This window comes from Scyliorhinus torazame, chromosome 6 (genome assembly GCF_047496885.1).
Source record: "Scyliorhinus torazame isolate Kashiwa2021f chromosome 6, sScyTor2.1, whole genome shotgun sequence".
NCBI lineage: Eukaryota > Metazoa > Chordata > Chondrichthyes > Carcharhiniformes > Scyliorhinidae > Scyliorhinus > Scyliorhinus torazame.
The window spans coordinates 182116143-182143575 of record NC_092712.1 but is presented as its reverse complement, the minus strand read 5'-3'; the positions used below and the strand labels follow the sequence as shown (position 1 = coordinate 182143575).

The 27433-nt window shown below is 46.6% G+C and overlaps 1 protein-coding gene across 3 annotated transcripts in view; it reads left to right on the top strand.

Moving 5' to 3' along the window:
- Positions 1–27433, top strand: part of dgkb (diacylglycerol kinase, beta) — a 1346936-nt gene that overhangs the window by 375807 nt on the left and 943696 nt on the right. For all 3 annotated transcript variants that reach the window (XM_072509150.1, XM_072509148.1, XM_072509149.1), the window contains one exon: positions 21473–21643. In XM_072509150.1, coding sequence (XP_072365251.1) covers positions 21473–21643 — 171 coding nt within the window. The remainder of the gene's footprint in view (positions 1–21472; positions 21644–27433) is intronic.

The window sequence follows — 27433 nt, the reverse complement described above, 5'->3', positions numbered from 1 at the left end:
GCGAAGGAGGTGCAAATGATTGTACAGCCTGTTCAAGAAGTAATTGTTAAGAAGGTGCCAGATGGATTTGAAGAATTTACTTGTTTGGGTAAAGTTTACTCATGTGTATCAGGAGGAGCAGGTAAAGAAGTCACAATTTTAAGAGATACAGGGGCTAGTCAATCTTTAATGGTAAGAGATGAGGAATTATGTAGTGTGGGAAGAATGTTGCCAGAAAAGGTGGTAATATGTGGAATTCAGGGTGAGAGGAGTAGTGTTCCATAACATAAGGTAAGTTTGGAAATTCCAGTGAAGAGTGGTGAAGTGGTAGTAGGAGTAATAGAGAAACTATCTTGTCCAGGAATACAGTTTATCTTGGGTAATGATATAGCTGGATCGCAGGTGGGAGTGATGCCTACTGTGGTTGATAAGCCAGTGGAAAATCAGTCAACTGAAGTGTTGAAGGACGAATATCCTGGGATTTTTCCGGATTGTGTAGTAACAAGGTCGCAAAGTCACAGGTTAAGACAAGAGGAGAAATCAAAGAGTGAAGATGAAGTTGACGTGCAATTATCAGAAATGATTTTTGATCAGATAGTTAAAAAAGAACAAGAACAGGTGGAGGATGAGGCGGATATTTTTAGTTCAGGAAAATTGGCGGAGTTACAACAGAAAGATGTAGAAATAAAACGGATATATCAGAAAGCATATATGGAAGAGGAACCTGAGAGTATACCAGAGTGTTATTACTGTAAAAATGATGTCTTGATGAGAAAATGGAGACCTGTACATATGCAGGGGGATGAAAAGTGGGCAGAAGTTCCTCAAGTAGTATTGCCGGTAGGGTATAGAAAGGAGGTGTTGTGAGTTGCACATGAAGTACCAGTGGGAGGTCATTTGGGAATAAGGAAAACTCAAGCTAAAATTCAGAAACATTTTTATTGGCCTGGACTACATGAAGATGTAGTTAAATTTTGCCAATCATCTCACACATGTCAAGTGACAGGGAAACCTCAAGCAGTGATAAAACCAGCGCCCTTAATACCCATTCCAGCATCTGAGGAACCTTTTACAAGAGTCCTAATCGATTGTGTAGGACCGCTTCCTATAACCAAAAGTGGGAATCAATATCTTTTGACTGTAATGGATGTGTCTACTAGGTTTCCAGAGGCCATTCCAGTACGTAATATTACAGCTAAAAGGATTATGGAGGAGTTACTTAAATTCTTTACTCGATATGGACTACCCACAGAAATTCAATCGGATCAAGGAACAAATTTTACTTCAAAGTTATTCAAAGAAGTTATGGATAGCTTCGGAATAAAACAATTTAAATCAACTGCGTACCATCCAGAATCGCAGGGAGCATTAGAAAGGTGTCATCAGACATTAAAGATAATGTTGAGGGCGTATTGTCAAGATTATCCAGAGGATTGGGATAAAGGAATTCCATTCGTATTGTTTGCGATTAGGGATGCACCTAATGAATACCAAATTTAGTCCTTTTGAACTAATATTTGGTCATGAGGTAAGAGGACCACTTAAATTGATTAAGGAAAAATTGGTGGGTGAGAAATCGGAAATTACACGATTGGATTACGTGTCAAATTTTAGGGAATGATTAAATAGAGCAGGTGAATTGGCTAGACAACATTTGAAAGTTGCACAAAATGTGATGAAACGGGGAGCGTACAAGCAATCCAAAGGTCGTAGTTTTGCCAGTGGAGATAAAGTTTTAGTGTTGTTACCAGTGGTAGGGGAGCCTATAAAAGCTAGGTTTTGTGGACTGTATCAGATTGAAAGGAAATTAAGTGAGGTGAATTATGTGGTAAAAACACCAGATAGAAGGAACACTCACCGAGTGTGTCATGTGAATATGCTTAAAAGGTACTTTGAAAGGGAAGGAGAGAAAAAGGAGGTTTTAATGATTCTAACTCAAAGTGACAAACCAAATCCAGATGACTGTGAATTTGACATACCTCAAATTTAATTGGAAAATGAGGATGTTCTTAAAAATTGGGATGAATTGTTAAGTTGCCTTCCAGAAGAAAAACGAACTGACCTGAAAGAGTTATTGACATCACATGGGCATGTTTGTCGAGATAAATTGGGAAGTACTAAAATGGCTATACATGCTGTCGATGTGGGAAATGCTGTTCCTATCAAACAACATCCATATAGACTTAATCCTTTAAAATTGGCACAGGTTAACAGAGAGATTGAGAGTATGCTGAAGAATGGTATAATTGAAGTGGGTTGCAGCCAATGGATTTCACCCATAGTGCTGGTACCTAAACCAGATGGTACCCAACGGTTGTGTGTGGACTATCAAAAGTTGAATGCAGTTACAAGAACGGACTCTTATCCTAAACTGCGTTTGAAGGATTGCATGGAGAAAGTGGGACAATCTGCTTTTATTTCCACCTTCAAGACATGGAAAGAACATTTAAAACATCGTATGGAGTTCTTCGATCGACTTCAGGAGGCGGGTTTGGTGATGAACCAAGCCGAAAGTGAATTTGGAGAAGCCCGAATCACTTTCCTTGCGGAGTTTCCGATACCCTCAAGACAAAGGGAGATAATGCGATCTCCTAGGATGAAAGAATTTGATCGAACAGTTGTGCAAATTTTTGTGGCGTGATTACACCACTGATGGAATTGCTGAAGAAACGTAAAAAATTTAAATGGACAGCGGACTTTCAACAGGCATTTGACTGCCTGAAAGCTGTGATCACCAATGCTCCTGTATTGGAGAATTGCAAGGGACTCTGTGGTCAGATTGAACTAAAGTATCTGATTCTAAAGAGAAATGCCGGGGAGTAGAGGAATGGATGGATCGTGCAGAGACTTTGTTCAAAGATACTGACAATCGAGAAGGATTTCGGTTGGAGGAAGAAGAACAAAGAAAAATAGACTATACCTGTTTGCATGTGTTGTTTTTTTTAAAAATGGAAAGGTATATTTACTGTGTACATTTCTTAGGGGATGGTGCAAAAGTGAAAAATGAAACCATCTTTTAGTTTATTTATTTTTTCTTGGGCGGAGGTGTCATGTGAGAGTACCTTTAAGTCAGGGATGTTTAAGCAATGTACCTTTAAGAAAACAGTGATGTTAGAGAGTGGGTGGAGCTGAGGTCAGGTCAGCCATTTTGCAGTTTAGTTTTGCAGTTTGGAGGAAAAGAGCTGGGTGTGTGTCTGTGTTTTGCAGTGAGCTGGATGTCTGCCATGAAAGACTATCTTTGGATCATTTGGGTGATTTAAACTCATAATAGTAAAACCTTTAACCTGATGTGATTTTGTTTAAAGGTGTTATGTCTCTTGGAAGTTTTAAGGAACATTTTAAGGAATTATTTACTGTTGCAATATTTTCTGAGTTATCTTTGAAGTAAGGGGTGTTAAGAGATCCAATGTTTATTTAAGATGTTAAGTTGAGTTCATGGAAAAAACATTGTTTTGTGTTTAAAAACCCACGTGTCCATAATTGCAATCCCACACCTAGGGGACAAGCCGTGTGCTAGGAAAAGCAACAAATACATTAAAGGGAGAGGTTGGTTGAACTCCATTACACATTTTGGGGTTCTGAAAACGCCTCACCCATAACAGGCACACTGAGGAAAGATTCAAAATAATCCTGTAGGCGCCAATGAAAATTCTCATGCCAGAAAACCTCTCCGCTGGAGAGCAGGAAGAAGGGCTGGCAACATGGTGTAGGATAGTTTGCAAGATATCCCGTGGCCAAATCCATCTCAGAGTAGTTGTAGTTTTCAGACAGGTGACAATTTTAGGTGCAATTCGCTTCGTGACAGAACATGTAGAACATGTTGCCAGTTGTGAAGGAGTTCTTTTGGACTGTTACCATCACAGTGATGATCATCTACAAGCTTGACAGCTATGCCCACCTTGGGAGGATCACCATGGGCAGGACATGTCAACAACTGGCATGAGTTAAGATTGTGGCTCACTGTAGCAGCCAATATCAGTCAATGCTATGGCACGTCAGAAATGCTTATTTGACTTCATAAGAAATGATGGGGATAAGATACATGGCAGTGATCCCCAAATCTCCAGATCCTGCAAAGTACAGCGCTAGGGTGCCAGGTTCGATTCCCGACTTGGGTCACTGACTGCACGTTCCCCCTGCCTCTGCGTGAGTTTCCCCCTGGTGCTCCGGTTCCCTCCCACAAATCCTGAGAGATTCTCCGCGCCAAAATCATGCTCGGCACGGGGGCTGAAAATGGGGCATCGGACCCGATGCTGGGACGGAAACCTCCGGTGACCGGAGGATCGGCGCCAGTCGTGTGCGCGCGGTCGACACATCGCCGGTCAGGGGCCGTTGAAAGAGGCCCCCGCGGCGATTCTTGGCTGTTGACCGGCCGATTTCCCGCCGGCATGGTTCACAGGTGGTTCCACCCGGTGGGAGCTCGGCGGGAGCTCGGCGTCGCGGCTGCAGTGGCTGCTGGTGGGGTGTGGGGGATCAGTCTCCGGGGGTTTCTTCACGAGGGGCCAGTCCCACGATTGGGAGCCACTGATCGGCGGGTGCGTACGATCTGGGTGGGCCTACCTTCTTCCACGCCGGCCCGCTGTGTGGATCCGCCATGTCGCACGGGCCCGGCACAGAAGCGGCCGCCGCGCGCATGCCGGACCCGTGGCCAGCAGTGCAGTACCGCGTATCAGCAGCTGGAGCGGAGCGGAGCACTCCAGTGCGTGCTGGCCCCCTGTGGGCCAAGGAATTGCTGGGCCAAGAGGCCCGTTGATGCCGGCGTGAAACACTTAGCCGCCATTTTGAAGAATCCCAACCATGCTGTTAGGTAATTTGGACATTTTGAATTCTCCCTCAGTGTACCCGAACAGGGGGCGCGATTCTCCACTCCCACGCCGGTTGGGAGAACCGCCTGGGCCGCCAAAATTTCCGGGGGTGCCGGTCCGTCGCCCTCCCGCGATTCTCCCAAGTGGCGGGAACGGCCCGGTCGAGTTTCGCGGGCCGCAGGCCGGAGAATCGGCGGAGACACCCAAAATGGTGATTCTCCGGCACCCCCGCTACTCTCAGGCCCGGATGGGCCGAGCGGCCAGGCCAAAACGGCGGGTTCCCCCTGGCGCCGTCCACACCTGGTCGCTGCAGTCGTGGGCGGTGCGTGAATGCTGGGGGGACTGCCTGCGGGGGGGCGAGGGGGGATCCTGCACCGGGCTTCACCTGGAATGTGGGGTGGCCCGCGATCGGTGCCCACCGATCGAAGGGGCCATCCTCTCTGAAGGAGGACCTACTTCCTTCCGCGGCCCCTCAAGATCCGTCCCCCATCTTCTTGCGGGGCGGACTTAGAGCGGACGGCAACCACGCATGCGCAGGTTCGCGCCGGCCAACCTGCGCATGCGCGGATAACGTCCGTTATGCGGCGCCGGCCGCGTCATCTATGCGGCGCCGCTTTTACGTGGGCGACAAGGCCTGGCGCGTGTAGATGACGCGGCCCCGATACTGGCCCATTGTCAGGGCCTGAATCGGTCAGGACCGGGGCCGTTCCGCGCCGTCGTGAACCTCGACGGCGTTCACGACGGTGCAGCCATTTCGACGTGGGAGTGGAGAATCCCGCCCAGGCACCGGAATGTGGCGCCTTGGGGCTTTTCACAGTAGCTTCATTGGTGTTCATGCAAGCCTACTTGTGACAACAAAGATTATTATTATTAGAATATATACCTGGTTGACACTGGCCTTGAACAGTCCAGCTTTTCCGCTGTAACCTTGGAATGCTGCATCAAAGACATCAGGCAAAATTCTCCATTTGGAAGACTTGTTCTCCCTCCGGAGGTAAATTGCACCTGATTTTCACTCCCGCTGATCAAATCTAATGGCCTGATTGTTGACCCTGAGGGAATGCCAAGTATACGGGCTATAGGAATCTTGGGATTGATAAACATCGGTGTTGGAGTTACCAGCTCGCACTAGGTGTTTGGCTGGTTGAATTAATGTGGTGGATTTAAAATTAAGTCTGCAGGCCTCAGAAGTTCAAACAAATAAAGAGCTTTATTATAAGATGTTAACACAGCAGGCAGTTATGTTACACTGTCCATTTGCCTGTGCAAAATGGTCGATGACGTCAGGTCTCTTAAAATGCCCCTTGTTCCACTGCAAGATTGCTAGTGAGCAAACACTAGAAATTCCACGGGCTGGATTCTCCGTTTTTGGGACTATGTCCCCACGTCGTCGTAAAAACTATGTCCTTTCTTGACAGAGAAACTGGTGTGAAAGGGCCACATATTCATAGCCCTACAGGGGGCTAGCAGTTGGGAAGCTCGATCTTTTGCTGCAGATACGGGACCCTCACTTCCGGGACAGAGAACAGCGGCGGCCTCCAGCGGCCGCGCCATGCTCCATGGCAGACTCAGACCGTGGAGCTGGACCTTCCAAATCATGCCCCCGATCGGCTGCATGCCCAATCCGGACCGCCCGGCCAAAAGTGGCACCCTGTGCCACATAAGGCCCCCCTGCCCCCCGATCGGCTAGCCCCCGACAAGGGCACACTCGTATCCCGACCGGCAGAACCACATTAGATCCACGCCATCAGGACTTCGGCCGGTCGGTGGCGGAGAATGGCGGGGCGGGCCTCCGGCAATGGCCGCAGCTATGGCGCTTTCCGGGGCCCGGAGAATCGGGTAACTGCCGCCCGTCCTGATTCTGTGCACGAAAATGGATTCTCCGCCCCGGCACCGGCCCCGATTTCTGCGCAGGATGCGGAGAATCCAGCGAATACGCAAAATTTTCCACCCCCTTTAAATCAAAGATGCGTGGCACAATAAACAGTATAACATTACCAATAAATCAACAACAGTCCATACGTCAGACGCTTCAGAGCCAACATACTCTGTGTGGTTGTCCACGAACCTCCCGTGTGCCTTTTAGTGCTTGCTGCAACCTTTAGTGTCTTTGGCTTGGTTTGGACGCCGTCTGTGGTCATCTTAACCAGGGTTGACATAGTGTTCTGAGGTTGACTCGGTGTCTGGTTCTCAACTGTGGTACTGCATTCCCCAATTGGTTCAGTTAGTGTCAGGTCCTTGGGAAGGTCCAGGTTGTCCCTTGGCACAGCTTGGTTTGGACTCGCTGTCGGTTCTGTCCCTGGCAGATTGGTTCTTGTCACAAGAAATTGATCCACATGTCTCCTCCATGTTATATCGTCTCGGGTTTTACGATGCAGGAGATCGATCCGTCTGAGCCAAAATTGTGGCAGCAATCCACTTTTCACTTGTGGCATAGTTCCTTGCCATAACTTGTTGACCGTGGTGAAAAATGCATTTCAGCTTGTTCTCCCGCCATATCACCTGATCCTGCTGCTTTCTCTAGACAATTTCTTTTAACAAATTTAATGCTGTCCATAGTGGTTTGAGCAAATCGAATACTGTCCATTGTTGACATCTAATCGTTAGCAATGCCGGAGAAACTTGGGTTGTTGATTGTGCGGTATTCTTTTATGACAACAGGAAATTTCTCAAGCATTTAGACAATGAACCTTGTTCTCAAGTTACCTTCAATTAATGTTTCATCACCTGTACAAAACATTCTGCCAGCCCATTTGTGGCAGGGTGATATGGAGCGGACTTGATGTGTTGAATTCTGTTCTACTTCAAGTAGATTAAGAACTCTTGTGAAACAAACTGCGGTCCATTATCACTCACCAGTTGTTCAGGGTAACCAAATCAGCTGAAGATTTCACCCAATCTCTCAATTGGTTTCTCCAATAACATTGACTTCATGATGGCAATATCAGGCTATTCTGAGTGAGAATCGACTAGAATGAGAAACATGCACCCTTCGAACGATCCCATGGATGACATGGTAGCACAGTGGTTAGCATTGTTGCTTCACAGCGCCAGGGACCCGGGTTCGATTCCCGGCTTGGGTCACTGTGTGTAGTTTGCACGTTTTCCCCGAGTCTGCGTGGGCTTCCTCCAGGCGCTCCGGTTTCCTCCCATAAATCCCGAAAGACGTGCTTGTCAGGTGAATTGGACATTCTGAATTCTACCTCAGTGTACCCGAATAGGCGCCGGAGTGTGACGACGAGGAGATTTTCACAGCAACTTAATTGCAGTGTTAATGTAAACTACTTGTGACACTAATAAAGATTATTATGATTAATCAATATGTACCTGTAGCCAGGCCTCTCCTCGCCATTCCCATCGGTGTAATGGGGCTAATGGTGGCAGGTTCTGCACTTTTGCACAAGACAAACACAAGTCTGCCTTCTCCTCAATTTTGGCACGTAGCCCCAGCCACCAAAAATAGTTTCTGGCAATTTCCTTCATTCTTACAATATCTCAGTGGCCATCATGTAATTGATTTAATACTTGTTTTCTTAGTAGTGGTGGAATGATGATTCTCATCCCCCAGAAGAGCCAACCTGCCTGTACGGATAACTCAAGTCTTCCTGTAGAATATGGCTTTAACTCAGGGTTTGCTCCTGAAATCTTGCCTCGAAGCACCATGTCCATAACCTCTGATAGTACTGGATCTTTTCCGGCATGCTTCTTGTCCTGCGGTTACAGGATTGTTATCTACTTGCTCAAAGTAGAAACTGTTTCCACATGAACTGCTTATTGATGAACTATTTGTAAGGGTAGTCGGGAGAGTCCATCTGCATTCCCATGAAGATTTGACCCTGCTTGCTGGCATTAAAGGAATCTCTGTACGATGTCCAAGAATCATTGGTAAAGGACAATGGTCCATCAAAAAAATTAATTTCCTCCCATACAGGAATTGGTAGAACCGCTTTATTCCGAAAAGTATTCCTAGAGCTTCTTCCTCTATCTGCGTGTAATTCCTTTCGGCCACATTTAAGTTCCTGGACCTGAAGTCTATCGGCTTCTCTTCACCTCTGGGCATTGGGCGAAATTCTCCGACCCCCCGCCGGGTTGGAGAATCGCCGGGGGCTGGCATGAATCCCGCCCCCGCCGGTTGCCGAAGTCTCCGGCACCAGAGATTCGGCGGGGGCGGGAATCGGGCCGCGCCGGTTGGCGGGCCCCGCCGCTCGATTCTCCGGCCCGAATGGGCCGAAGTCCCGCCGCTAAAATGCCTGTCCCGCCGGCGTAAATTAAACCACCTACCTTACCGGCGGGACAAGGCGGCGCAGGCGGGCTCCGGGGTCCTGGGGGGGCGCGGGGCGATCTGGCCCCAGGGGGTGCCCCCACGGTGGCCTGGCCCGCGATCGGGGCCCATCGATCCGCGGGCGGGCCTGTGCCGTGGGGGCACTCTTTCCCTTCTGCCTCCGCTACGGTCTCCACCATGGCGGAGGCAGAAGAGACTCCCTCCACTGCGCATGCGTGGGAAGCTGTCAGCGGCCGCTGACACTCCCGCGCATGCGCCGCCCGGAGATGTCATTTCCGCGCCAGCTGGAGGGGCACCAAAGGCCTTTTCCGCCAGCTGGCGGGGCGGAAATTCGTCCGGCGCCGTCCTAGCCCCTCAATGTTGGGGCTCGGCCCCCAAAGATGTGGAGCATTCCGCACCTTTGGGGCGGCGCGATGCCCGTCTGATTTGAGCCGTTTTGGGCGCCAGTCGGCGGACATCGCGCCGTTTCCGGAGAATTTCGCCCCTGATGTGGGACACTACCGCCCCAACCCCATAAGATGATCCATCACATTCCAGTTGCAGCGGTAAATTTGGATCAAAATTAGTCAGGACTTCTGACTTTAGTATCGCCTGTTTGGCTTGCATGAATGCTTTCTCAAATTGACACCCCCATTTCCACGTTTTATTTTGACACAGTAAATTGTGTAAGGGCTTTAGAATAGTCACCGGATTAGAGACAAATCTTTGGTAATAATTGGGTAAGCCTAAAAAAGATCGAAGTTGGTTCACATTCTTAGGTGCAGGTGCATTAGTAATGGCTTTGACTTTTGAAGGCAACTTATGCAGTCTCTTGGCATCGGTGACATGTCACAGATATTCGATTGAAGATTGGAAAAATTCACTTTAGACTTTTCTGACCCTTAATCCATAATCTCTGGAGTATGGCACCTAGGTTATAGAGAAACAATTTTTTCCTTTAAAAAAGTTAGACAGTTACATGGGCAGGATGGATATAGAGGGACATGGGCAAAATGCAGGCAAGTGGTTCTAACTTAGTGATAGAAACTGAGCAGCATGGAAGAGCTGGGCCAAAGGGCCTGTTGACTGTATGAGATGTTCTTCCTAGTTCTTCCCTCTAACAAAGATGTGATTCAGATAGCTCTGGACTCTTGCTAATCCACTTAAAATTTGGTCCACAGCTTGGTGGAACAATACTCGTGCGTAAGTGATGCCAAATGGTAGTCTTTTATGTCAAAGTAACCCTAGTTGTATCGCAATCTTCAAGAACTGTTGTGAATCTAGACCCACGTTTATTTGCTTGGCTGAGGTCAATTTTACTGAAATGTTGGCCTCCAGCGAATAAGTCATCAATGAAGGGCAATGGGTACTGCTCTGCAAACAATACAGGATTAATAGTGACTTTAAATTCATCAAAATGCATACAGATCAGTCTTTATGCATCACGGGTATGATCGACGTAACCCAATGACTCACATTAACTGATTCAAGGATTCCCATTTTCACCAGCTGTTCTAATTCTGCCTATAACTTAGGTCTGATTAGGTACAGCACTGACCTAGCCTTTAAGCATCTCACCTGACTTTCTACCTTGATTGTCAGCTTTACTGAGATATCCTTCATGAGATTTACCTCAGTCCAATTTACAATCATAGAATCATAGAATCCCTATAGTGCAGAAGGAGGCCATTTGGCCCATCGACTCTGCACCAACCCTCTGAAAGAGCACCTTACCCAGCCTCATTCACCCGCCCGCCCTATCCCCGCAACTCCACCTCACCTGCACATCCTTGAATACTAGGGGGAAATTTTAGCATGGTCAGTCCACCTAACCTGCACATTTCTGGACACAAGGGACAATGTTAGCATGTCAAATCCCACCTAACGTACACATCTTTGGACTGTGGGAAACCCGGAGCACCCGGATGAAACCCGCACTGACACGGGGAGAAAGTGCAAACTCCACACAGACAGTCACCCAAGGCTGGAATTGAACTCAGGTCCCTGGAGCTGTGAGGCAGCAGTGCTGTCCACTGTGCAACTATGCCGTCCCTAGATCTTTTTCAGCCAAGTTCTTCCCATTAATTCTGGATATTTCCTTTGACTATGTGCAAGGCCAAAATCTGCCACCTGTCCATTTAATTGCACTGTTACATCAATACAGTCCCTCAGCGGATAAACCTCTCCAGTATAGATTTTTAGCACTATGTATGAGGATTAGAGAGCAATATGTCAGAGATTTTCTTGATAAACAGTTTCTGGTACCAGCGAGGTGGTTGCCCCAGTGTCAACCTCCATCATCATCGGCTGACCATCCAGTAATGGACTGACTCAATATCGGTTTGTTGCACAAGCAGCAACTAGTACATTAATGCCACTTCATCTTCAGACTGTCAATCCAGTTCCTTTTCACATCCTTCTTATACCGTGTGAACGCTTTTTCCATTGTTCAGCTTCCCATTTGATTTTTTCGGCTCTTGCTTTTTGCAACTTTTGCCAGAAACCTGTTTCTTTTTCTAACAAACATGTTCAATGCGGCCCATTCTGCCACAATTCCGACACATTATGTCTTTGCACCAACAATCTGCTGCTGAGTGCCTGTTTTTCTGCACACCTATGGCAACTGTGAGTCTGTGTTTAAGTTTCAGCTGCTATCTTGTGAACTCTTGTGCTTGAACTCAACTGTGGAGCTTCTTTATGATAATCCCATGGATACAGAAACTTCCAAAGCTTTTTTTAAGGCCAAGTTGCTTTCGGTTAAAAACGACTTTTGAAGATCTTCGCTCTTCAACCACAGACTAATCTATCTCTTATGGTATCATTTAACACATCCCAAATTCACAGCGTTCAACCAGTCTTTTCAGGGTAGCTACAAATTGCGTAATTGATTCACCTTCTTTTTTGTTGTGTTCATGAATATAAATCTTTCTGCGATACCTAAAGTTTTTGGTGAATAGTGGCCCTGCAATATTTCCATTATTTCTTCATATATTTTTGTGTCTTGTTTTTCTGGCTATGCAATTTTTCACTGTGGAAGGACCTGTATGTGCATGTTGTGCCACAAATTTTTAGCACTAACTTGCTTCCTTTCTCCCCAAAACAAGGCAAACCTGAGCTCAGCCTGTTTCCTTTTGTGTTACTTGCTACCCACAGTGCTCCAGGTACTGTTACAGATCATTTTGGGCAGAGCATGTGGTGAGCTTCTTTCCAAAGTTGTTTTCTTCGGATTTTGCGATGTTTTTTGGTTCCTCCCCTGTTGTCAGCTTTCTTATCATGACGATTTAAACTATTTTTCTTTTCCGATGCTGACAAACGCTGTTCACCAACCTCTTCACCAGTTTTTTATGTGGTGGTTTTTAAATTATGTCTGCAGGCCTCAGAGGCTCAAACAAACAAAGAGCTTTACTAGAAGATGCTAATACTACAAGCTGCTATGTTACATTGCCCGTTCGTCTGTGCAAAACAGCTGATGGCGTCATGTAATTGGTCTCTTAAAGTGCCCCTGTTCCACTGTAAGGCTGCTAGTGAGGAAACACTAGAAATACCATGAATAGACAACAATTAACACATCATAGGTTTCCATGGATGGAAGTACCTCAACACCAAGGGTCTCCATGACCAGAAGGAAGGCTAAAAATAATAATAATGAGGCTATGATGGTCTCTGGACAGAGCGAAGTGTGTTTCGCCAACAACATGCAACGGTGAGGAACTGTCAGCCTGATGAGCAGATTGGGATGAACTATTGACTGGGACATCGAGTTTTGTAACTGTCAATGGTCACTTGAATAGAATGGTGCTTGAAGAATGCGTCTAAATAATGTGACTGATGAATCTATACATGGCCTTCAGCCTAATCCAACAAAACAACAGCAGATTCCTCATCCTCTTCATCTAAACAAGCATCTGCGATGATTTTATCCTCAGTATTATCCAGGACAGCAGTCATCTTATAAGCTTTAGCGGCAGTCTTGATCTGGCAGAAAATTCCTGAGGCAATGTTTATCTAGTCGACTTGCTTGCTTACACAATGGGCACAAGACCTTTCACGGACATGAAGGAAGTGGGTTATGGAGTCAGGCCTTGTGTTGGCAGGTAGGAAGTGGCAGTGCAGAGAGCCTTGGCATCAGCAGATGTGCAAATCCCATCTAAGAGAGAATCCAAGGGTTGGGAGATTGCTGGCTTGATGGATGCCAGGGTGCGTGACCTGAGTTGAATGCCATACCTCTGTTTCACATGGTGTGGTAGGTTAGGGTGAATGAGCTATCACCAACGTGCCCCAGTGAGGGTGCTATCTCTTCATGCTCATTAAGAACTAGACCCTGATGACTGAGCTCACTTTACAGAAAGAGGTTTTCCTCAAAAAAGACCATCAGACATTGATCTAGATCTGCACGCCTTTCATCTGGCTGCATTCTGAAATCAACCAAGTCTAGGTGGAGGGCACCCTTGGCCTGGAAACCAGAGTTCAGGCGATAGTATGCCATTTTGAAGAAGGTGAAGTGAATGCTTTAACTATAGAGTTGGGTGGTATACCGAGGCAGTAATTCCCTATCTGCTGTAGCAAGGACAGAATGGCAGCAAAGTGGGGAATTGAAAACCTAAATAACAAGAAGCTCTGGGTCATGCTTGTAGACCGAGTGAGGTAATCTGCAGTGCAGTCACCCAGTTCATTCATAGTTTTTACAACAATCTCATACTATGTGGTCACCATTACTGATACTAGCTTTTGATTGAAGATGTATTTAAAGAACTTAATTTAAATGCCCCAGGGGAATTTGTTTCCAGATTATTAGTCCAGATTATTCATTCAATAACATCACCATTGTGCTCCAGTTCCCATTTCCACAAATGTCCTCCTAATTGGCCATCAATTCTCTGCTGGAGAGGATGGTCTCCAGGTTCTGCACAAGGCCTTTGCCAAGTTGGTGCTGGACATCTCCATACACCTTTACGATGCATACAGGCTTTCTGACAGACCTGCCAAAGCACCAAACACTTCAGTGTGCATAACCATCAGCCTTCTTTTACAGTCTGCCCCATCAAAACGCTCACCTGAGTTCTCTAGAGTGCAACTCATGTGTGATCTTGTCCCAAACTGGCACCTGCACTACCCTCATCCCTTGCCATGGCAGCAGGCCGCTCAGGTCTCACTACAGACAGATTTTGCTTTTCATCTGTCCCTTAAAGTTTGTGTAGCGTCTGTATTTCAGTGGATGCCTGCAAGTATGAGAGTGAGTGACATGAGAGAGTTTCTTCGTTACTATCTTCCAGGGCCTTCAATTCTTCCTGCAGCTCTTGGGCATCTGAGAGGAGAGCTGCACAACAGTAGGGTTGTAGTGAGAGAACATGGCAGGTATGGGCAGGGGGTGGGGGTAGAAAAAGCAAAAGATGCAGGCTTAAACCACCTGCATTTTGTAAATCAGAAGAGATTGGGGGATGAGGGGGAGGGTGTTTAAATTTGATCATTGGATGTCAATATCACCGGCAAGGGCAGCATGTATTGTCCATCCCTGTAATGTGAGGGGCTTAGGTATGAGGATACTGTCTCTTCGATCCTGCTGCTGGCCATGGTCTCATGCTGGCCACATCAATAATGGCAACCACCATCTCCTCCATAAGTGTTACAATGTGCAGCCATGCCCATTCAGTACTGCTTAGGTGCTGCTGCCTCTGGCTGTGAGTCACCTTGCCCTGCAAGAGAAGGTGGAATTGTATCCGTGAGTGTGGTGAAATGTGTCTGGATGATGTGACTATCATGGTTGATTAACTGCCAATGTGAGAAAGCTATGAGATGTAGGTTTAGGGTTTGCAGCAGTGCTATGTATGTGACAGTGAGATGAAGTTCATGAATGTTATTTATGAGTCATGGTTATTAGAGATTGCTACAAAGTGAGTGATGGGGCTGTTGTGTATTGAGCAGTTTGTGAATCTAGTGATGCAGTTTTTTGGAATGTGGCATTTGAAGATGAATTTACTGACCTTGACCATTCGTGTAAGCTCATTAAATGTCTTGTGGTTATGCATCCACATCCTCAGGGGCCAGATGCCTGGTATTGCCCACCGCAGCAATCTGGTCCCACTGCCTTTGCACCATTTGAATGGAGGAGCCCCTGACCTACTGTGGATAGAGGACCTTTCATGTCCGCCTACTCCACCAAGGGATTCGATGCCGTGTCAGAGAGTCTCGGAATATGCTGTCAGGCCTGTTCTGCCACAACTCAATGATCTTCTTGCTGACACTTTCTTGTGTTACCAGTTCCAGCACCTCTTAGAGGTGCAGCCTGGCTTTAATTAGTGCAGGCTGGCTTTAAGTGGTGATAGTATTACACAAACTTGGGGCCCCTGCAGAGTGTTGCATGTCACTCAGTAGTGCATTTCATGCTGGTTGCACGCAACTATCATACAAAGCAGCAGGCGCGGGTTCATGATACATTTGGATACCGTGCCTATTTTCAGGCCCTGTCCAATTTCATTGGCACAATATCTTAACTCACCTTCACATTTTCTTTGCACATGCTAACCCAGTCACCTTTCTCAGCATGACCTCCCCGTGGTCTATTGAAATATACGAGGCACTGCTCACTTTGGAACTAGGGAGAGGTGCTTGTCATTATTTTGAACATTTAAATAACTCGGCATTTTCTTTTCGGTTTAAAAGGTTTTCAACAAGTTTCCTCTGCACAGCGTTGATTAATACTGACTGCAGCTGGGCTTGCAAGTAAACTGAAGATAGTTTAAAGTAATTGATAAAGATAAACAGACTTTCTACAGCATAATATGTGACCAAGTAAGATGTAGAATTTAAAGTGCAATAAACAAAGCTTGAAATGTTTTATATTAGTTCTGCATATGAATGCTGTCCCGCAGACTGTAAATCAAAACGTGCTGGGGTAAAACATGTTTTTTATTCCAGACTTTTTCACCAGTTCCCTCCTTTCTACCCACCTCTCCTGAAGATACTGACTCCATTCTGGGTTGTGGTTTTATGTTCTCTGGTTACCTTGCCTAAGTAGCCATTTGTCATGTCTGATTTTAGCAATTTTCTTTGTTGACTGTTCAACTAGGTTGCACATACCTGCCCCTGTAATTGTTTAGCCCCCATCCGCATATTTTTTCAGGAAGAGGTCATTGAATAAAATTCCAGACCTAAGTATCTTTTTTTAATTCTGGTATGTTTAACTCGGTTACTAACTGTCTTAATAAATCAAGCTATTCAGGGTTTTGAAAAACTGAATTGTTACAAAACTACGAATCAAAAGTATGTTCCATTAACAGAGCATTCTTGGCAATAGGACAAGTTCAGGATTTCTATTTCTCATTCCTGGTTTTTATTTGCAGTGAATGGAAACCATTGGTGGAAGTTGTTACTGAGAGGAAAAGCCCAAAGGATTTGACGTCCATTTGACTGAAACTCCAGATTAAAATATAATGAACGTTAAAACAAGTGCTGCCTTCAAGAAAATATATTATTTGTAATCGCATAATATGATATAAATTGTGCTGAAATATATTATTCCACAAATTCTGGTTTTTCTTTTAGCAGAAGACTGTAAAGAATCGTCAGCACCTACTTGAAAGAAGTGAATCATGCCTCACAAATGTTCAGGAATTCTTTGACGAGATAAAGTTTTTGGGATAAAGTGCTCTAGTTTCTATATTCTACTTGGATTTTCAAAAGGCATTTGGCTAAGTTTGCCCAGTGTAACTGTTCGAGAATAGTAATAATTAATAATAATAATCTTTATTGTCACAAGTAGGCTAAATTAACACTGCAGTGAAGTTACCGTGAAAATCCCCCAGTCGCCACATTCCGGCGCCTGTTCGGGTACACTGAGGGAGAATTCAGAATTTCCAGTTCACCTAATAGCAAGGGCTGGATTCTCCGCATCCCAACGCCGAAATCGCGGCCGTGCAGGGGCGGAGAATCCATGTTCCAGCAAGAAATTGGGACCGGCGCCGGTTCCTCGATTCTGAGGGCCCTGAAAAGTGGCGCACTTAGGGAGTACACCGCGCCTCCTGGGACCTAAGTGGGGCCATTGCCAGAGGCCCGCTCCGCCATCCTCCGCCCCTGACCGGCCGAAGTCCCGACATCGTGGAACTAATGTGCTCCAGCCGGTCGGGATACTCGTCTGGGAGTTGAGGGTCCAAGTCCGCGGTCCGAGTCCACCATAGAGCGTGGCCGCTGCCGTGTGCATGCGCTGCCTCCGACCTGGACGTGTGGGGGCCCATATCTGCAGCAAAAGCTGCAAAATCTACTCTGGGTCGCTGCCAGCCCCCTGCAGGGCTAAGAATTCGTGTCCCTTTGATGCCAGTTTTTCTGGCGTAAAACCGCTCTGTTTTGACTCTGGCATGGGGAGATAATCCCAATAATGGAGAATCCAGCCCCACGTCTTTAGGGACTTGCGGGAGGAAACCGGAGCACCCTGAGGAAACCCATGCAGACACAGGGAGGACGTGCAGACTCTGCACTGACAGTGACCCAAGCCGGGAATCGAACCTGGGACCCTGGTGCTGTGAAGCAACAGTGCTGACCACTGTGCTACCATGCCGCCCAGATCGTGATGCCTGGAATTAATGACAAATAGGTCACATTGGAATGAAAAACAAAAGCTGAAAATAATTTAAAAGGGGCTATCTGGAGTTTAGTAACTAATTAACATTTGTAACTCTCACACGTAAATGGCGGTGGCCAAGGAAGAGGAAACTCCATAAACGTTACCATCCCTGACATGGGGCCCAGCACATGAACACAAAAGACTAAGCAATACTGCAGCAATTCTATACTGAACTTCAATGTAAATGCATGCTCAGATCTCTGGAGTGAGGAAAGCACTGATCGATCATTTGACTTATAGGCAAGAATGGTCCTGAATGAGTAAAGGCTGACACTTGGCAATGTATGCAAAATATTATTGCTAAGAAATTTATTTGAAAGAGAGAAAATAAATTGCTGCCAAATTATTTTCATAAAAATATTTAAAGGAGAAAAATCAAAAGAATGGAAACAAGTCAAACAAAAACTCTACAGTAGTCGTGTAGACATTACGAAATAAAATTCCTTCATTGAGCTGCTCAAGAGTCTCAGCACCCACAGGGTTTCCTTTGATCCCATTCCAATGCCCCCTCCTGGCCCAAATAGCAGGAAATTATGCTTCATCATTATTTTTGGGACCTACATGAATCTCATGGAGGAAAAGGCTTCAAATAATGCAGTTTATTAAAAATGAAAGAAGGGTGAGTGAGTTACAGCCAGGAAGAACTATGTCTCAAATCACTGCTCCCAAAGCACCACTGGTCTCAGGGGCCTTCCGAAAAGTCAATATGGAAAACTTTTAAGAGGTCTCATAATTTGTGAAACTCTCAAGGGTAGCCTGGCACAGGAATTACACTAACTTTTACCTGCATTAGTCCTACCTTCATTTTTGCAAAGAGTCATTGCATTGGGTATTCTCTAGACCTCTGGCACGCATGATATGGGTTGTCAGTAATATTAGAGTTGGACTATTGGTTTGGATGTGAATAAGAACCTTGCTGTTTTATATCGCTCCTTCCACATCCTCAGGACTTTCTCTCAAACCATAGAATTCTAAGCCCAGGAAGCTGTTCGGTTTATTGTGTCTCTGATATTTTGAAGAGCAATCCAAACTAGTTCCGCAGTTCCTCCCTCCACATAGCTCCAGGGCTAATTTTCAGCTTCAGCTCTTCTGTGTCAAACTTTTTTGTCCATCATTATAGAATCCACTTGATTTTAATTTTCAGTGTTTGTGACAGAAATTAAAATTGGACGGGAGATCACCTCAAATGGTTTATCACTCAGGGAGCGAAGCTAAAGATTATCTCCTCCCTCCCGTCAGCCTGTCCTCTGCTTTAAATTATTATTCACATTTCCTTAAGAATGTACTACTCTGCGCATTAATGAATCTCAGTAGCAAAGCATTCCAGGCTCTAACAACTGTGTGCAAAGAAATATCTCCAAATTTTTCTCCTCAGGTCAATTTTAAATAAATGCCCCTCGTCGCTGATTCCTGAACCAGAGAAAATAATCTTTTCTCATTCACCCTGTCAAAATCAAAGTGTGTGCGAGGGGTGGGGAGAGGGAGAGTGTGCGCAAGCGGTGGGGGGAGAGAGAATGTGTATGAGGGGTGGGGGAAGAGAGTGTGTGTGTGAGGGGTGGAGGGGAAGAGAGGGCGTGAACGAGAGGTGGGGTGAAGAGAGAGAGTATAGGAGAGGGGAGGAGAGAGAGTCTGTGACGGGTGGGAGAAAAGAGTAAATGTGTATATGGCGTGGGGGGGGAAGAGTCAGAGTGCATGAAGTGTGTGGGCAAGAGAGAGTATGAACGACGGGTATGAAGAAGACCGAGTGTGTACGAAGGGTGTGGGAAGAGGAGTCGGGGGGAGGGGGGCGGGGTGGCAGGGGGAGAGAGAAAGAGAGAATGTGAACGGGGGGTGGGGGAAGACTAAGTGTGTGTGGAGAAAAAAGAGTGTGAATAAGAGATGGAGAGAAGAACAAGTGTGCATGAGAGGTGGGGGACGAGGATGTGTGTGAGGAATGAGGATTTGGAGGAAGAGAGAGTGTGAACAAAGGGTGCGGAGGATGAAAGAGTGTGCACAAGGGATGGGAAGGGAAGAGAGTGTGTGAATGAGGGGTGGGGGAAAGAGAAAGTGTGTACGAGGAATGGAAGTAAGAGAGAGACAGTGCATGAAGTGTGTGGGGAAGAGAGTGTGTGAACGAGGGATGAGGAGGAGAGCGAGTGTGTGAGAAGGATCTGGGAAGAGAGTGTGCATGTTTGAGAGGTGGGGGGAAGAGTGAGTGGGAATGAGAGGTGGGGAGAAACACGAGTGTGCATGAGGGTTAAGGGAAGTGAGTGTGTGTGCGAGGAATAGAGGGAAGCGAGAGTGTGAACTAAGGGTGAGGGGGAAGAGAGAGTGTATGAGGGGTGGGGGGGGGGGGGGAGGGGAAGAGGGAGTGTGAATGAGAAGTGGGGGAAGAGAAAGTGTATGCAAGGGATGGACTTCGGTTCCAGACCCCAGGGAAGGCGAGGGTGGGTGTAAAGCTGAGCACGAGGCTGCACAAACTGTAAATCTGCCTCTGCACTTGTGGGAAGATCTAGAACTGGTGGTCTAAATGGGTTAAAATGGTGTTAAGGTGAAATAATTTCACTCAGAATGTCATAGGTCTTTTGAACTCTCTTCCTGAAATGGTGTTGGTAGCAGAGTCTCAGAATATTTTTAACACATAGGTGGATAAATTCTTGATAAGCCTGTGGGGTGATAGGTTATTGGGGGCTTGCGGGATACAGATTTGAGGTTGCGATCAGATCATAGCAAATGGCAGAACAAGCTTAAGGGGCTGAATGGCCTATCCTTGTTCATATAGTCGTACCAGTTTCCAACTCAGGCATCATCCTGGTTATTCATAGTTTGTTCAGCACGTGTTTTAATGTTCTTTCTATAATGCAGTGACCAAAAAATGCAAAACAAATACTCTAATTGTGGTCTATTTTCTGTGCTAATGCATTATTGAAGGCCCCCCCCTCAAAGGGGAAAGCAGCCTATAGTCATCTGGGACTATGGCGACTTTACCCTTATCTTTTACCTCTTTGCATTTGTTCCCATTTAGAAAATCAAAATGCTGTTGCCCATTTTTAGGGTTTATCACAATACAAATGTATTGTATGTTGAGTTCATGTACACAGACCAAATTGTGGGAAACGTTCAATAAAATGCTGGGAGTCACGACAAATAGTGGATGGATCTTGGACAACTCAAAACTCAACTAGCTTTAAAGATGAGTTGTGCATTTTGCATAAAAAATTACAATTTCGTGAAAATTGCACTGATATTATTTTCGAAGAATTTTACCCAGTTTGAAATATCAGACGCTCTGAGGCGGGTGGGGCGGGGGGGGGGGGGGGGGGGGGCGGGAGAGACACTCTGGGGGGGGAGACACTTTGAGTGTGGGGCGGGGTAGACATTCTACAGGGGGAGACACTCTGAGCGGAGTGCAACCTGCCCAACCAGTGAACTTGTAAAATAAGCATAAATTGTGGGTGAACAGCTTACGCAATTGAACTGCTGAAATGTGGGGTGGAATTTTCCCAAAATTAGTCAGAGTGTCAGGCAAGTTGGGGTCAGCGAGGTAATTGATTGCATTCTGGAGAGACTATACAAACTGATGCAAAATTTCCGGCTCAATTAGTGTTCAGCTGTCTTAATAATTTTAACAGCAAATTTATCGATATGATCAGTTCTCAATTTTTTAATAATCGAACATTTGAAATGCACATTATTTTTGCTACTGCTATCTTGAATATAAAATGTGTGGGCACTTGAAAAGCCACTAAATGACTTTGTCCCCAGTGAATTAGTGAAGAAAAGCTTGCATCTGTTAAAGTTATTTGAAAAGCCATGTTTCATTTCCTTCAGGACTCAAGAACTCTGAAACAAAGAGTGAGCTGCAGATGATGCAAGGAGTCCCATCTCCTTCAGTGACATCTTCCCTTGGCAGCACCGATGAGTCAGAAATAGTTCAGTTGAAGGATATTGTTTGCTACCTATCGTTACTGGAAGGAGGACGTCCTGAGGACAAGCTGGAGTGTATGTATAATGTGCATAATATTAACTTTGTCTACAATAAAGTTTTTGGATGTTGTAAGCCTGGATTTTTCTAGAGTTTTAGCAGCAGTTCTGTGAAACTGGGAAATGAAGTGTAAATGGAGCTGCTGCTGATCGTCTGCTGAAGCCATGGCAATCAATTGAGAGATGGCATTCGGGAATATCCATGAACAGTGTTGTTTATCAGTGATAAGCATCTTGACTGCTTAGAATAAACTTGAAATGTTTTTGATCTACCCATCTGTTTGCCAGAACAATATTAACATTTCTAGCTTTTGCATTAAAATATATAAGAGTACATATATTTAGAAACATGCATTTTCATCATGCAAATGATTTTCAACTTCCTCCCTCCTGAAGACAGTCCTTTGTCATTGCGATATGGTTCCACAGCTCTCAGTTGCCCTCTGGTATTTTGTCCAAGTGCCTTTGACAATGTGAGCTTTGATAGCGAGTAACAGCAGGCTGCTTGACCCCAGTGCCCTTCACAGCCAAGCATAATCTGTCTCTACCCAATATCCACATAATAAATCCACTTCCAACAAGTCATTAGAATAAAAACAGGAAATACTGGACAATCTCAGCAGGTCTGACAGCATCTGTGGAGAGAAAAGGGAGCTAACGTTTCGAGTCTGGATGACTCTTTGTCAAAGTCACCTAGACTCAAAACGTTAGCTCCCTTCTCTCTCTCCAGATGCTGTCAGACTTGCTGAGATTGCCCAGCATTTTCAGTTTTTGTTTCAGATTCCAGTGTCCGCAGTAATTTGCTCTTATTATAGTCATTGTATATTGATCAGAAGCAGAAACCAGGGGCTGGATACTCCTGTCCTCCAGCTGTTTGTTTCTCAGCGGTGCGCCGTTCGCTGGAGGTGGGATTCTATCTTTTCGCCGCTTGTCAATGGGATTTTCCATTGAATCCATCCCCCCATTGGGAAGCCTGTGGGCAGGGATGTGCTGCTAACGGGAAAAGAGAATCCCAACAGCCAGAGAATTCCTACCCAGAGGCAGTTTTGATCAGTTAACCGTGTGCAGGCTGGATGCTATCATGATGATGTGTACAGATCAGTTACTTATTACCTTAACCAGATGAACGGCTAATTTTGAAAGAGGCAGCTTTACTCATCAAAGTGTATTTTCAGAATGTGTGCCACACCAAGGTGCCTCACTTGGCAGTTGTGCACGTTGGCAAATTGTGCTGATGTTCTGATTGCGTATTTGTCAGTGAGGCATGTCCTCACCCTCATTTCTTCTTAGAAAAATTGTGAATGCTTAATGCTAACTTTGAATTTTGTAAATGTACATTCTGGTCTGTGGGTGATTGCCTTTTACATGACCTGTAAATTTATAAGCAAAAAGTAAGGCGCAGTGGTTTAAAACAAATATGGCACCACAACTTTGTTTTTAGTTATCTTGAAATGTCCATTAAATTATTCTGATTCTAAATTACATTGAAGCTTTGAAGATATTTAATATAAAAGGTGACTTTGCCGAATGCATACAACCACCTGGAGTCAAAGCTGTCAGCCTTATATGTCAGGAAGTTGTTGGTGTGCTCCCATTGATTTTTCTGTGTTTAGTTGTTATTAATTCTATCCATTAACTTTAAAGGATGAAAAATTGTGAGCAGCGTAACTGTTCCTCATATATATGTGGCCTGAAGTAAGGCTCTTCATTCATAGCCACATTGTAAAATGCAGCCTATAAAGTAATAGACAATGATGTTCTGATTGTTTATAGTTCCCCTCGTACGCGTGAAAAACTGACTATATGTGGATGAAATGTATTTGTTGAAAATAATTGGCAGGGAGAGACTTTTGGTGGTGGCATGTAGGAGGAGGTTATGCATTACGTAGCTCCTGCCAGGATACTTGTTTTGTTTTGTCCTTTTTTGCCTGGTTCCCGGGGTTTTTGGTGGTTAATCTCTTCCTATAAGAAAGTATAGGGCCCCTAGTGTGGAAATATATCAAAAAAACCACAACTAAGAGGTCTGCGGGTAGAAATTCCTCAACTGACTCGGAGGCTTCGCGTCAAGTCTCAGCAGCGAAGATGGCAGCAGGGACTCCAGCAGTTGTGGCTAACGGAGTGCTGGCCACAGAGTTTGACAAGCAGCTGGAAAAACATATTGAGAGGCAATGGAGAGTGGCATTGATACTCTCAGTAAGTTGATTGAGGAGGTGCTGGGTCCTGTCCATGAGAGGTTGGGGAGGACTTCAGAAGCTGTAAAGGAGCATGGGTGAAAAGAACCTGCTAGCTGTCATAATATACACCAGTATATCATGGTGAAGACACACACACTGATGGACATGCAGTGGGACCAATCAGCATACACAACACCGCAGCCAATCACCAGTGAGAGCACACGCACTATAAAGACAGGGGACAGGAGAGTTCCCGCTCATTCTAGTAGCAGCCAGCTCGGAGCACAGAGCTCACAGCCTGCAACACAGACATTCACCATGTGCTGAGTGCATCACCTGGTTAGGACTAGGCAAGGGTCAACAGTTAAAGCTGATATTGCATTTACCCACAGTTCAAGTATGTTAATATAGTTAACCTTATAATAAAATAGAGTTGCACCACTTCCAGTGTTGGTGACCTGTTTGTGATCCAGAACAGCCAACACATCATGGTACAAGGAGTGGTTGCATACTAGCACTTCTGAGACCCACCTGCAACTAATCAACATTCCGGCATCCTGAAGTATGGAGAACATCAATCCACCTCCGCTGCTCCGCATCGCCGGCACCTCAGCGTACAGTGATAACCAGCAACGATACCCAGGCAAGATGTTCAAGATCCGGATTCCGCAGCAGCTCCAGTACCACAGCAATCTCCGCGAAAACTGGCGGGCATTCCGGCAAAAGTTTGAAATCTTCGTGCTGGCAGCCGAACTAGAAGACCTGGCCGATCCTGAAAATACAGAGCTTCTCCTCACCATCCCCGGTGCCAGAGCAGAAGAAATCTTTTAAAAATTCAAGTTCTCCAAGGGGCAAAACAGGAGCGACTTCCAGGCAGCCCTGGACAAATTCGGCAAATACTGTGAGGAAAACACACTCCAACCAGGAAGAAAAGGTAAGAGAAGTGCCAGTACTCACCGCGAAGCCGAAATCCCGGAGCAGAGAACGATTTTGGTCGGTGGCCATCTTTCTAAAGGGACTGCACTTGCGCAGTTGCGCGAAGCCGCACATGCACAATCATGAAAATGGCCATCAGTAAAGGAACCGCGATCTGCGCATGTGCAAATGCCTCCTATGTGCTATGTCACGCGCGTCATGACGTCAGAGGCCCCGGACTACGCCCATTTAAAGGAGAAACGTCCCAAATCAAAGAAAAAATCTTTTAAAGCTGTAAAACAACCTTCCTTCACCTGGAATGACAGCACAATGCCTCAAATTGAACCAGGAAATGAAATAAACCTCCGAAGAACCCTGCAACAAGCAGTTACCTACCCCCAAACCGAGTCCGATTCCGACTTCCCGCAGACCAATGACACCGACGACCCGAGGAAGCCTTTTCCAGTCGCTGTTATAACAAAGAACAGGCTGTCCTCGAATCAAAACCACCAGCCGCTGTCGGTGCACAGCATTGATCCAGACGACGAGTGGTGTGCCACCCTGATGGTCAACCGATCCCAGATACGATTCCGCCTGGACACTGGTGCTTCCGCTAATCTCCTAGCGTGGTCAGCCTTTCAGACCCTTGGGGTTAAACGAACCATTCTTCCGTCGACCTGCCAACTAGTGGACTACACTGGCAACGTCGTTCCTGCTACCGGTTCATGCCAACTCGAAGTGACGCATGACTCGCGAAAAGCTATCCTTCCCTTCGAGATCGTGGGCTCCTCAAAGGACTCTCTGCTAGGCGCACAGGCGTGCAAACTCCTAAACCTCGTTCAACGAGTACACTCTCTCCAGTGGACACGTCTGCCTTCCAGGATGCGGACTTCAGGGAGCAACTCAATGCCATCATCGACCAGCACCGCGACGTTTTCGAAGGCATGGGCACGCTTCCATACACTTACAAAATCCTGCTCAAACAAGACGCCACGCCTGTGGTTCATACACCTCGCAGAGTCCCAGCACTCCTCAAGGACCGCCTCAAGCAGCAGCTGCAGGATCTCCAGGACCAAGGAGTGCTCTCCAGAGTGACGGAACCAACCGACTGGGTCAGTTCCATGGTGTGCGTAAAGAAGCCTTCCGGCGAGCTCCGGATCTGCATTGACCCAAAGGATCTGAATAGCAACATAATGAGGGAGCATTACCCTATCCCCAAGCGCGAGGAGATCACGTGCGAGATGGCTCGGGCCAACACCTTCACCAAACTTGACGCCTCGAAAGGATTCTGGCAAATTCAACGAGACAGGTCCAGCAGAAAGCTGTGTACCTTTAATACCCCGTTTGGCAGATACTGCTACAACAGGATGCCGTTTGGGATTATATCGGCATCAGAAGTATTCCATCGGATCATGGAGCAAATGATGGAGGACATTGAGGGTGTGCGCGTCATCATGTTGACGACATCATCATTTGGTCCACCACCCCGCAGGAACATATCAGTCGCCTCCAGCGCGTTTTCAAACGAATACGGGACCAAGGCCTTCGCCTCAACAGAGCCAAATGTTCCTTCGGCCAGACGGAACTCAAGTTCCTAGGGGACCACATCTCCCGGTTGGGTGTGCGGCCGGATGCGGATAAGGCGGCAGCCATCACGGCCATGCAGAAGCCAGCGGATAAGAAGGCGGCCCTCCGATTTTTGGGCATGGTCAACTTCCTGCGGAAGTTCATCCCCAACCTCGCCTCCCATACCACAGCGCTCCGGAACCTGGTCAGGAAGATGACAGACTTCCAATGGCTTCCCACCTACGAGCGCGAATGGGAGGAGCTTAAGACAAAGCTTAACACGGCCCCAGTATCGCCATTTTTGGATCCCACGAAGGAAACAAAAATTTTAACGGATGCCAGCCAATCCGGTATTGGGAGGTGCTCCTGCAACGCGATGTGGCCTCATCATGGGCCCCCGTTGCATATGCATCACGTGCCATGACCCCCACGGAACGGCGCTACGCGCAGAACGAAAAGGAGTGCCTGGGCCTGTTGACTGGGGTCGACAAATTTCATGATTACGTGTACGGCCTCCCCCAATTCACTGTCGAGACCGACCATCGCCTGCTGGTCAACATTATACAAAAAGACTTGAATGATATGACCCCTCGCCTCCAGCGCATTCTGCTTAAACTCCGGCGGTACGGTTTCCAGTTCCTATACACCCCGGGCAAGCACCTGATCATAGCCGACGCTCTGCCCAGGGCAGTCAACACCCCGTGTGACCCAGAGGGGTTTGTCTGTCAGGTTGACACTCATGTGGCCTTCACGGCCTCCAACCTGCTGGCCACGGATGAACGCCTTATCCACATTCGCCGCGAGATTGCGGCTGACCCCCTACTACAGCGTGTCATGTGCCACATGACGGACGGGTGGCTCAAGGGCCAATGCCTGCAGTTCTACAATATCAGAGACGATCTGGCAGTAGACGATGGTGTCCTCCTGTAGCTGGACCGCATCGTGATCCCGCACAGCATGCGCCAGCTCGTTTTGGAACAGCTACACGAGGGCCATCTTGGCGTGGAGAAGTGCCGACGGAGGGCCCGAGAGGCTGTGTACTGGCCCGGCATCAATGACGACATCGCCAACACAGTGCTCAAATGCCCCATCTGTCAGCGGTTCAAGCCGGCCCAACCACGTGAGACCCTCCAGCCCCATGAGTTGGTCACAT